The following is a 12,349-nucleotide window of genomic DNA, read 5'->3' as shown; positions in this document are numbered from 1 at the left end:
CAGGTGGAACGCTGTATACATAATAAATAAATCTTAAAAAAAAAAAAAAAGGAGGTGTGGCCTTGTTGAAGTAGGTGTTTCACTATGGGCACGGGCTTAAGACCCTCACCCTAGCTGCCTGGAGAGATGGCTCAGAGGTTAAGAGCACTGTCTGCTCTTCCAGAGGTCCTGAGTTCAATTTCCTCCCAATCACAGATGGTGGCTCACAGCCATCTGTAATGGGATCTGGTGCCCTCTTCTGGCCTGCAGGCGTACGTGCAGGCAAAACACTACATACATAATAAATACTTTTTTTTTTTTTTTTTTTTTTTTTTTGGTTCTTTTTTTCGGAGCTGGGGACCGAACCCAGGGCCTTGCGCTTCTTAGGTAAGCGCTCTACCACTGAGCTAAATCCCCAGCCCCAAATACTTTTTTTTTTAAAGGGCAGAGATGTGAAGGGTTACAGAGGAGTTCATGCCCCACTGGTGGGACACAAAGAGGAAGGATAATTTTGGAAGTCGTGGGACAGTAAAATATTTGGAGCGACTGAATACTGGCCCTTCACAGATTCGAATCCCCGGAGCCTGTGAACCGGTTGTATTATAGAGCAAAGAAGATGATAGTGATGTCAGATTGCAAGACTGAAATCAGGGAGATTAGCCCGATTGTCACCGTGGGCCCAACTCAATCATATGAACCCCTCATAGCGGGTAAGCCATTCAGCTTCTGACGTGGCAGTCATAGAGATCCAAATGCCTTGAACTGCATTGCTGGCCCCGAGTTGCAGGGACCACCCATAAAGACTGGAAAGGGAAGACTAAGGTAACCTCCCTTAGCTAGTGGCAAGGAGCTAGAGAGCGCCACCGCACAAGTACACAGGCCTGAAGTCGGCCAACGCTCCCGGAGGGGGCGTGTTTCCCAGATTCCTTCTTCACTCTAAAAGCCAACCATCTGATACCTTTGTCCTAGTCTCGTGTATCCTACGGCAAAGACAGTACCTAAGCCAACTTGAGGGTTTTGGACCACAGAAGTGTGAGCTGACACGTCACGGTTGCTCCGAACGTGGTCTACACTCGCTGCCATTTGTTACGGCAGCGACAGAAAACTAATACGGAGGTAAAGGTGAAAATCCCCCGACTCAGCAGTCCTGCTCCCATCGGAGAAACGCGCCCCGAGACACTCGCAGAAACGCTTAGCACAGCACCATTTGCCACAGTCTCAACCTGGAAATGATCCAAGTGCCGGTAAGCAAAAAGGATAAGTCAATTACGCTGTCGGATGTGGCAGCAAGTGAGGTAGGACTTACGACTGTTCAATAACGTGGAGAGACTCGGAAATGAGGACCTACCTATCAAGCTGGGGACTCAGCACAGGGATCTCTATGGTGAAGGGTGGGAGAGTGGTGACTTTGAGGGTCCGTGACTGCAAGTGGGGTGAGAGGGAGCCTACGGGGAGTATGAAGTTTCACGTGGAGATCTGAGTGGTTCTGTGTACACGGGTGAGCTCAGCTTGGAAAACTTTACTGAGCCATCCGCTTGAAGTCTGTCAAATTTCTCGCATATACGTTACATTTCAGAAAGAAGGGTTTTTTTTTTTCTATAGAAAGTGTTCCCATTCCTAACCATATGGTTTGTTAGTCTGCTGACACCGGGTATATTGATGTCACTGTGTGGATCTAAATACAATTATTGTAACTGGGATTGAACCCAGGGGCTTGCATATGATGGTTCAAATGCTGTCCCGACTGAGCTACGCCTTCCCTAAGTCTTTCTTTGACTTAGAAAATTAGAAAGGGGTCTGTGTTGAAGGTGTGGTGGTGCACACTGTAATCCTAGCACTTGAGAGCACAGGCAGGAGGTTCATGAGTTTTAAGCCAGCCTGGGCTACACAATGTTGTCTCAAAAAGAAAAGAAAAATAAAGAAAAGAAAAAGAGAAAAAAAGACATTTTTAAGATCAGGTGTGACCCTCCTATAATCGTTTTCCCTACGTATCCCATCCAGCAGTCATGCCCAGCTGGGGCCAAGGACTAATACGGTTGTTGACCATATCCACTAACACAACCATATCCTGGTTGTTAGGGCAGGAGTGCTGGGTCTTGTGTATAAATGTTCTGCCTCTAGCCAAAGATCTAGAACAGAGGAGATGCTCAGAGGACATATGGTGGTGACACTGAATGGCACACGATGGAGTGTGGGAATGAAGGATGGGCAGCGTGCTTGCAGCTGGAGACTTTGGGAAACATCCCAGCACAGCTGGGGAGTCATGGGTTGTTACAAACTTGCAAAAGGTCAGATTTGACTTTGCTAGAGGGAGGCGTTTCCCTGGGGCGTGGTGTTCCTGGCCGCTGATGCCTGTTCCTAGACTTGGAGCTCTGGCTGCCTGAAGGGGCTTCCTTCTATCTTCTGCCTTTTTGTGTGTCTCAGTTTGCACACACACGCATGCACACACATGTATTATGCATCAAGTGGGTGGATCTGAAGGCCTCATCTCATAACCAGGTTTGGCCTCTTCTCTGAAGGCTCACCAGACTTCAGCATCGAGGTAGATAAAGAGGAGCTGGAGCGCCCTTCCCTTCCCCTGTCCCCACATGTATGGAGTCACAGTTTCTACCCTCTTCTGCTCGTCCCTAACAAGGTCTGCCATCCCCAAGAGGGAATTCTTTTCTGAACAATTTTTTCTGAACACTTAGAGGGGTAAGGGGAGGCCACGAAGCGATGGTACACAATTTTAATCCCAGTGCTCAGGAGGCAGAGGCAGATGGATCTCTGTGAGTTCAAGGTCTGGTCTACAGAGTGATTTCCTGGACAGTCAAGGGCTACATGAAGAATTTTTCTCAAAAAAAAAAAAAGCTATGTATCTGAACAACAAAGTCATCTTTGTACTTTGGAACAAGGCATACAGTGCCGAGTTCAGTTCACATCTACGAGGAGGCCACAGAATCTTCTCAACTTCGTCCATCTTTGGGATCCAGATAAAACTAGTTTCAAGCTGGATTGGGAAAGCTTCAAGAATCTTCAGTATAACAGGGTTTGTCTGTTTCTTGAACTCAATGCCAGAAAAGTTTAACTTGAAGCATACTGGGGTTGGGAGGTGTTGGCACTTGGCTACGTCACTTCATTTGATGGTCACTGGTCCATCTGAGTTTCTAGAAACCACTAAACATCCGAGAGAGGGTCTGCCATCAAGCTGGAGACATCAGCTCTGAACACTCTTGCTTTGGGAATGTGTGTTCTCCGTGTCCGCAGGTGAAGATAACAGCATCATCCTCGAGGGGGTGCTGGATAGTTAACATGATTGCTGTGACCTGCGGTTGTGTTTCTTGGGCCAGTTTCGTACGTTGGCATTTATAAGAACACGCCTTTGCACAGATGATCACAGAAGGTTCTAAACATTCTTCAGCTGCTTCCAGATCCCACTTCCCATCCTTGCACACATTTCTTACTTTTTTACTTTCTAATGTGTGTGTGTGTGAGTGTGTGTGCGTTTGGAAACCTGAGAACCACCCCAATGTTATTCCACCTTTTAGCTTTGGAGACGGGAACTCACTGTTAGGCTAGACTGGCTGGCAGCAAGCCCCGGGGGACTGATGTGCCTCCACATCCCCAGCACAAGTGGCTGGGACCACACTAGGCCTTTTTATGTGAGTCTGGAGGCTTGAACTCTAGTCCTTGAGCTTTACAGGGCTGAGGACTTTCCGGGCTGAGCCACTTTCTGCACAGCCCGCCTTCCTGTTTTCTAGTTTCTAGATCCCTGCTTCTGTCTTTATTCCTTTTTGCTTGAGTTTGCTCTGGTCATTAGTGCTAATCTCTATTTTTTAAATTTTTTATTAGATATATTTCTTTCCTTACATTTCAAATGTTATTCCCCTTCCCGGTTTTCTGTCCGTAAGCCCCCATTCCCTCTCCTCCCCGTCCCTCATGTGGATATTCCCCCTATACATCCCCCTTATTGCCCTCCCCATATTCCCCTGCACTGGGGGTCCAACCTTGGCAGGACCAAGGGTTTCCCCTTCCCCTGGTGCCCCAACAAGGCTTTTCTCTGCTACATATGCAGTTGGAGCCCTGGGTCCGTCCATGTATAGTCTTTCGGTAGTGGTTTAGTCCCTGGAAGCTCTGGTTGGTTGGCATTGTTGTTTTTATGGGGTTGCAAGCTCTTTCAGCTCTTTCAATCCTTCCTCTAATTCCCCCCAAGGGGGTCCTGTTCTCAGTTCGGTGGTTTGCTGCTAGTGCTAATCTCTTGACTTGAATGCTGGACACTTTTTTTTTTTTTTTTGAAATGTGTGGTAAATGTTCATCAGTCCTTGCAGGTTTCTATGAAATCTGGCATGCAGGCTATGCATTTGGGGGGGGGGAGGATTTGATATTTTTCTTTGTAACTTCCTTTCTCATCTAAAGTGTGAGACCTTTTCAAGTTTAATTCTATTAACATTATTATATAAAAAAAACTCATGATGGAATTTACTGTCACTTCCTCTGTGGACTGGTAGCTGATTTTCCTTTAATTCCTATGCATGATCAAAACAAATTTTCCTGATGGGTAAACTATCCCTGTGAGCCCAGTTAAATCCTATGGCTCTGCACTCTTTTATTCAGCTTTGACATGTTCGGCCTGTCTATCCCATGAGCAGTATCTGTTTCTCCTGTGATAGTTAATTATGTGCCCACAGTTGCCCTTACATAGAATGCTATATGGGTGGATGCTTTTGTAATCTTGTGTTTTGCTACATTTGTATTTACTCAGAATCCTTAAGCCTGCTGGTCAATTATCTTGAGCCATTTGTATCTACCATTAATTAATTAATTAATTAATTAACTAACTAACAGGGTTTCTCTGTATAACCTCCCTCGCTGTCCTGAAACTTGCTTTATAGACCAGACTGGCCTCAAACTCAAGAGATCTGCCTGCCTCTGCCTCCCGAGTCCTGGGATTAAAGGTGTGCACCATCATGCCTGATGCATTTATTTTCATAACTTACTTATCGTTAAATTTATTTTTTGTCTATTTTCCTGAATAAATTTCCTTCTTCTGGATCATGTCACAAAATTTCCTATTAACTTTATCAATTTCTTTTTCTTTTTAATGTTTTATGTGTATGACTGTTTTACCCACATGTATGTCTGTGCACCATGTATGTCCAGTGGCTTTGGAGGTTAGAAGAGGGTGTCAGATCCCTTGGAACTGGAACTACAGACAGCTGTGAGCTGCCATGTGGATGCTGGGAAACAAACTCAGAGCTCTGGAAGGACAGCAAGTACTCTTAACTGCTGAGCCATCCCTCACTCCCATAGAAAGTCAGGTCTACATTTCTGTGACCCTCACCTGCAAGCAGGTCTTTACCATGCTCTCACATCCCTCTGAGCTCCTGGCTTCACCTCCACTGCTACCGTTGAAGCTTGTGTCCTGTAGCTTCTCCCTTGTAGTCCTGTGGCAAGCAGGTATTCAAAGGTTCCTAAACAATCCTTTACAAACTGGGTTCTTCAGAGATGTCTACAGTTAATGTGGACTACAGGAATGCTGGTCACTGTGAATACCAAATGTTTATCAGCAGACACAAGTATGTCCCTCCTTGTAACTGTCTATAAAAATTAGATGTATACCTTTTGTATTAAAAATCTGGTTGTTTATCATAGGGAGAAACTATGACCATGTCGTAGTATAAATTCATGTGTGTATGTGTGTGCATTTGTGCACCTGTGCAGATATAGGATAACACACACATGGGAGATAAACATGTGGGGATCTCAAAAGCGCATACAGGTATTCTTTTCTCTATTCTTTGTTTTTCTTGAAGCAGAACTTTTTTTTGAAAAAAATTTTTGAAGTTACCTCAAAATTAAAACTTGAAGACTAAATGGGATCGATCAACACAACATAGGAATTAGCTTTGGGGGGCCCGCGGTTGTGGCAGTGTAAGTCTCAGGAGGAGTAATGAGATATTCCCGACAGAAAAGCAGAGTCTCTGGTGAGACCAGGCAGGCAGCCTTTAAGCTGTGCCCATTTGAAACAAAAAGAGCAAGGTGAGGCGGCCATCATCGGGTTGCAGCTGATGTGGGGGCCACCAAGCAGTTCTCACTGATGCAAAGATGCACTTTCTGGCAGCATGTGTCAGCAAGTGACTGTCACCTGGAGAGATGGATTAAGCAAGTCACCCTTCCTTAAGCCCCCAGGAGGTTCTTGCTCATAGTGAGATGATCAACTGCTGTTGACAGTATGAAAAGTGTGACAGATGGGGCATCCCCAAGGTAAACCCTCAGACAAGCTTCTCATCACAAGAAGGGAATGTAACTGAGGAGGGGTTGGCCTGTCATCACTCTTTTTTTTTTTTTTCTTTTCTTTTCTTTTTTTTTTTTCGGAGCTGGGGACCGAACCCAGGGCCTTGCACTTCCTAGGCAAGCGCTCTACCACTGAGCTAAATCCCCAACCCCCGCCTGTCATCACTCTAAGTGGTCAGCTTCAGAGTCTATGGCAGCAGGCCATAGAGTTATGCAATGTCTTCTGGTGTGAGTTAGTATAAAGGTCACATTGTTACTTAAATGTATTGATTGCCAAAAGATCAAGCAAACCTGTGTGAGTTTCAGGTATACCCCTCCCCACAGGTTCCAGAAAATACAAGAAAGGGGAAAAGGTCAGTGTAACCTTATAGAAATTGCCATGGTCAGAGGGTACCCCTCTTACCGGACAACCTGTTTCGGCCTGCTTTCTCCTGCTGTAACAGAAACCACACACAAGTAGGTGCACATTTACCAGAAGCACAGAGGAGACCATGACTTGCTTTCTAACGAGCCACCCTTGAGGCCACTAACCTAGTCTCATACCTGACTCACTCTCATGAGACCCAACCCGGACTTAAGAGAATACATCCAGTTTCTAAAGAAAGACATTAATCCTATCAACCAATATTAATCCCTGGAGATCCAAACACCTCTACCTGTTAGAGGTCCTCTCAATTCTGATTATTTTGGGGACCAACATGTCATCACATGAACCTCTGGGACAAACAGTATCTGTGATGGTTGGTCTTGAGAGTCACCTTGATGGGATTTGGACCTATGTAGGAGACACACGTCTGAGCATGTCTACGAAGGCATTTCTAGAGAGGTTTAGCTGAGAGAATATCCACCGTGAAATTGGATGGCGCCATCCCATTGGCTAAGTGTGTGTTCTCCAGACTCAGAGGAGAAAGAGACAGTGAGCCAAGCATCGGGGTTCATCTGCCTCTGCTTCCTGATTGTGGACACAATGTAAAGAGCTGCCTTTAGTTCCAGCCACCCTGCCTTCCTAATGAGGATGGACTGGACCCCCAAACTCTGCACCAAAATAAACCTATTTTTGTAAGGTATTTTGTCACAGCAGTGAGAAAGCTGACTGATACACGGTCCAGACCACCTCAAACTGATACTGCATATTACCTTCACTGAGGATGAGAGAACACTAGAGAACACACAGCTAGAAACCACACATCGTCACAGAGCTGATTGGCTGTGGCTGAAGGGACAGATGATGCTCCACAGTGACAAAGACTTCTGAAGGCAGTCTCGGCTGCTGTTGGAAGAAGCTCTCCCTGGTTTCTCAGGTCTCAGGTCTCTATGCCTGGAAAGGCGTGCCTCTTCCTCCACTTCCCTTTTCACTGCTCTATGGTGGGGATGTGAGTGAGATGGCCTTGAATTTCCTTTCCAACTCTGAGACACCAAGCCAGAGGACTGAGTAGGAAACATTCTGTCATAACGGTCGCAGCGGGGCCTTTAAACCATGGAGGAGCACATGGTTCCACACTTTGAGGCACAGGATGGGACCAGCTACTAACTAGTGGTTGTAACATAGTTACATATGATCTTACATATCATGGAGAGATTTAGCCGCATGGGGATGCGATTCACCACCCTACCACTCCATTACTGTTACTGCCTCTGACAGGCGATTCAAAATGACAACAATGAAAATGTACCACACTACTACCTTATTGTCAAAGGTGACCTTACACTTAAATTCTCAGGAGCAGACAGAGGATTTCCAGGAGCCTGTTTAGGGTCTGACTACACGCTACCTCTAATTAGTGCCCTACTACAAAAAACAAAACCCCATCAAACTGTCACCTCATTGACACAGAACATTTCAATTAATGAGGCAATTTTGGATCTGTCTACAGTGGAGGTGGGAGATGGCAGTTCAAGGGAAGAGTTTCCCAGTCTGGACCTTAATACAAGACTGGTGCTGACTATACCCAATGTTTCGAGTTCTCATAACAGAGAAAGGGAGCCTCCTGAGGCTCACTACTCTGTAGTTTGAAGTTTCAAACATTCTCAGTGCTTGGAAACGAGTGAAATGAGAACAGCTCATCCCGGGCACAAAACCACACGCACACAGGCACCATTAATGGCTTTTAGACGTATACATAAAGACAGCTTGGCAGGTTCTCCTGGTTACATCCTGGGAGAATACAACGTCACCAATATTCCAACCATATTGTACAATTTTCTTAAAGTCAAAACTGACTGTCATTGTTTTGAAAACAGGTGCAGAGATTTGCAAGAGCTTCTCTGTGAGAGAACGAACAGCAGCACTCCTAACTTTGGGTTTGAAAACACTTTTGAATGTCTGAAATTACGACACTTCAACATCTATTCGTGTTAAGTTTGTAATCAAAATGGTGATGTGGAAAGATACAGTCAGTCAATTGTCACTTTGAAACACACAGGGATTGGACATGCTGTACATTTCTCTTTTAAAATGTAGTTTGTATTATTTTTCCACCAATCAAAACACATGATATATTTTATTATAAAACATTAGGCAGTTACTTTTGAGATACACAACCTGAAAGGTCATACTGTACTTACCACCAGCATGAGGCATCAGAGGAGTCATAGCAGACAGACTCACACACCCAGCCCAGATGAAACCAGTGTTGGGCTTTTTACTTTAGATGCAGGCCCTGGCTGTCAACAAGGGCCAATGGAGGGCTTTCTCTTTCTAACACCGGGGACTGGTCTTTGTGTTCTAAAGATGAGAGCACAGTTCTGACTGCAGGCCCAGTGCTTGAGGCACTCTGCAGCCCGAGTTCTGAGGCCGCGCTCCTACCCTGGCTGGACATGTCTGCCCTCCAGACCTGCGCTTGAAATGAAAACTCAGACCTGGAAGGGGCAGTCATTCCACTTTTGGCTGAAAATTAAGCCAACAACAACAAAAACTAACCTAGTGCAAATTCCAGATAATCATTAGTTACCCGGTTTATAAAAATACATGTCCAAAATAGTGACTTCCAGGGTGTGTACAATATAAATTACAAAAATAAAATAGAAAAGATGAGAAAGTTGAGCACATTTTTCAGTTCTTTATCCAACATCAGCATTTGCCTACAGAGGTCAGCTCAAAACCATTCGCATTGTCCCAGGACCCTGGCAAAGCTAGGCTCAGGAGGGAGGACCCTGAAACTGGGGTGAGGTATTTCTTTGGGGCGCTGTGGCCAGTCCTAGGTGCACTTGCCTGATGGAGGAGAGTCTTGGCATGAGACCCTGTCCACACCAGCACAGGCTCCATCCAAAACAGTGTTGATAGATAGGCAGAGTAAGGGGGGAGAAAGCCACTCTTTGAGGGCGCCTGGATCCACTCACAGCTGCCTCCTGTCTGTGGGACCAGGGCGAGCCTCTATCACAGCATGCTCCCCTTACAGTGTAGGGCAGATAATGCAGTGCCTTTCTGATTTCCTCCTTAAGTTTCAGGGAAGTCATTTCAAGAATGTGCATCCGAGGGAAGAGCACAGTATGACGCTGTGAAACTTCAGCCTCCCAGGGCCCAATAACCTGAAGCCATAGGCAGGTGTCTCTGCCCTCACCCGCACTAGCATTTGTAACTGAAAGTGTCCACATGTGATATAAAGCTAATCCTTACTTCAGATTAACATTGTTCATTAAAGGTTCCAATGATCAGACCAACCATTAGGATACAACTGGTGCAGACAGAATCACGTATTAGATGGTACTTTCCATAAAAGTTCTTATCAAATTTCCTTCTATAACACACTCCATAGCTCCCAAAGTAACTGAACACAAGATATGAATTGTTAACAAAATAAGCTCAAGAAGGAAATGCTCTGAGCGCAGGTAGCCAAGGTATGATCATCCCAACTCCAATTCTGCAACAACACAGAGAACTCAGCATCTTACCAAATCTCGAGTAATTTACAGATCAGGATCTGAAAGTATCAATTTCAGGTGAGCAGTTTTAAATCAGAAAATATTCAAGAATGAACCCCTAATTCTCTAGAATATTTCTTCTGCGTTCTTCTGAATGTTTCTAGAACATCTGAGGAATTCCCTTAGAAAAAGGAAATGCCTCCACAAAATGGAAAAGGACAGCAGCAAACATGCATGGTAAGTAAGCCCGGTCTCCTAAGAGACCATGTGCTCTGGCTGGACGTGGTGGCTTCTGTCAGTGAGAAAGACAAGTTAGGCAATGCTACAAAAGGAAAGGCTATGAGACCCAATCACCTTTCACCTTAAATAAAGAGAGGGGAGCAAAGGATGGGTGGGCTCAGGGAAGGAGGCACCCACCCACCGTTCTGGGGAAGCCACCCTGTCAGCTCTACATTAGGCAGCGGGGCTCAGGAATCTGCCGATTCATTCTACTGAGATGGGGTGCTTTGTGATAAAGAAGGTGAAGTTCTGTGAGGGATTCTAGATCCAAGTTCAGAGGACCAAGAAAAAGGAAATGTGTGGTCAGGATTCAAGGTGACATAAGTCGTTAAGCAGAGTGAAATACAACTTGGAACTTTGTCATGCAGAAAGCTGTACGTAAAGTTTCCCATAGTGGGCAGTTTAAAGGACACAGAGTGTCGATATAAAGCAGTGGTAATTCTCAGCCTAAAACATCACAAATTTAAGAAAAGCTGTAGTTTTATTTATTAAATAAATTTAATTATATTCCTTCTGAAATACAAAAGACAGAATAAATCATACCATAAAAGTGGGTAAAATATGATAATATGATAGTGGCCAATTCATACACATGATCTATTTTTTTGTGGACAGACACCAAATTACTAAAGAGGATTAAGAGATTATTCTAGAAGCAGAACTACCTGGAAGATTATTTGGCATTTAAATACTGATTCCCAAAGTGCTACATGGGCAAGTTCAAGCAAGCATTTGTGGTCACATGCATACGAGTCCCCACAGTTACACATGATCTGTCACCAAGGACACCACACGACTGGAAAAAGAAACTCGGCTATTCTAATTGCTCACCTGAAATGATCTTGAACAAAATTTCTAACAGTGTGGTTTGTACTTTTTCTCCAGACATCGTCTGCCTCATGTTACAGTCTACGCAGGCAATCCTACTGGAACTGAGTGGGGGCAAGGCGTCGTGTTTCTTACATGCAGAACATGGAGCTTCTTGATTTGGTTCCACCAGCTCCCATGTGCTCAGGGCCATGGAAGCCAGAGTCCTTCACAGACAAGTGCGCCATCTGCGAGGTTTCATCGGCAGCCTTCCAGGGGTCCGGTTGAGGCATCGAGACTGCTGTCTGTGTCTGAGGCCAGGGTGTGCTCAGTGGACATGGATGAGATGTCATTGATGGATGACGACTGAGAAGGAGTAGCCTTGCTGCTTACTGCTGCATCTGTGCTAAGAAAACCAAACGGAGTAAAATCTGAGGCACGGCATCCTGCACGCCAGGCGTGGGGCTTCAGGCTACTTCTCCATTCTGTGCTTGGTAGTTTCCGGATCCTAATGACCCACAGAACCAAGACTGCTCAACTACACTTTAAGCTTCTGGGATTTTTCCTGGAGTCCTTTGTTAGTTCAGTTTCGAAATCAGTCTTGGGCTTTCCCTACAATAGTCCCCTGTTCTGCCCGCACCACGGGCAATGTGTATGTGGTCACATATGACCATGTTGATGACTTAAAAGATATACCTGCTAACTTCAAATAGACCTTAAGAGAAAATGGATGAATTCTCCCTACAACTACCACAAGAGGCTTAGGCCTGAGAAGGATTCAAGTGTGATGAACATTTCATCCACAATAGACAAACCTCATCTGTAGGAAAAACCATCAGGATTCAAATGAATCTTTTGTGATAAAAACACTTTCTAAAATATACACCCCAGGGGTTGGGGATTTAGCTCAGTGGTAGAGCGCTTGCCTAGCGAGCGCAAGGCCCTGGGTTCGGTCCCCAGCTCCGAAAAAAAAAATACACCCCAAAAGATAACTTTAGCGCCTGCTTTAGATTTTATTTTTGTCTAGTGAGTCAAGAAATCATTATTTTAATTTCGGAGGTAAATAAAGCCCTCCTACCTCCTACTACCCATGTGTTACTGTGGCTGAGAAAACTAAAGCACGTGAATCTTAGGTCTGCACTGACATCCT

At 45.1% G+C, this 12,349-nt stretch overlaps 1 protein-coding gene and 1 long non-coding RNA gene across 8 annotated transcripts in view; one reads left to right on the top strand and one right to left on the bottom strand.

Moving 5' to 3' along the window:
• Nucleotides 1-413: 413 nt before the first annotated feature.
• LOC120095089 (uncharacterized) lies at nucleotides 414-12,286 on the top strand. The gene is made up of 2 exons (XR_005490187.2): nucleotides 414-1,223; nucleotides 11,278-12,286. It is a non-coding gene; the product is annotated as an uncharacterized LOC120095089 (long non-coding RNA).
• The window catches only part of Mapk9 (mitogen-activated protein kinase 9), a 41,223-nt gene continuing 37,475 nt past the window's right edge, over nucleotides 8,602-12,349 (bottom strand). For 3 of the 7 annotated variants that reach the window (XM_039086658.2, XM_006246318.5, XM_039086659.2), the window contains one exon: nucleotides 8,602-11,600. In XM_039086658.2, coding sequence (XP_038942586.1) covers nucleotides 11,458-11,600 — 143 coding nt within the window. In that variant the 3' untranslated portion in view covers nucleotides 8,602-11,457. Of the gene's footprint in view, nucleotides 11,606-12,349 lie in introns of all 7 variants that reach the window. The other 4 variants (NM_001270544.1, NM_017322.2, XM_063269678.1 and 1 more) reach the window with 3 other exon arrangements.

Source organism: Rattus norvegicus, chromosome 10, assembly GCF_036323735.1.
Source record: "Rattus norvegicus strain BN/NHsdMcwi chromosome 10, GRCr8, whole genome shotgun sequence".
Lineage (NCBI taxonomy): Eukaryota > Metazoa > Chordata > Mammalia > Rodentia > Muridae > Rattus > Rattus norvegicus.
This window is presented reverse-complemented; position numbering and strand designations above follow the sequence as displayed.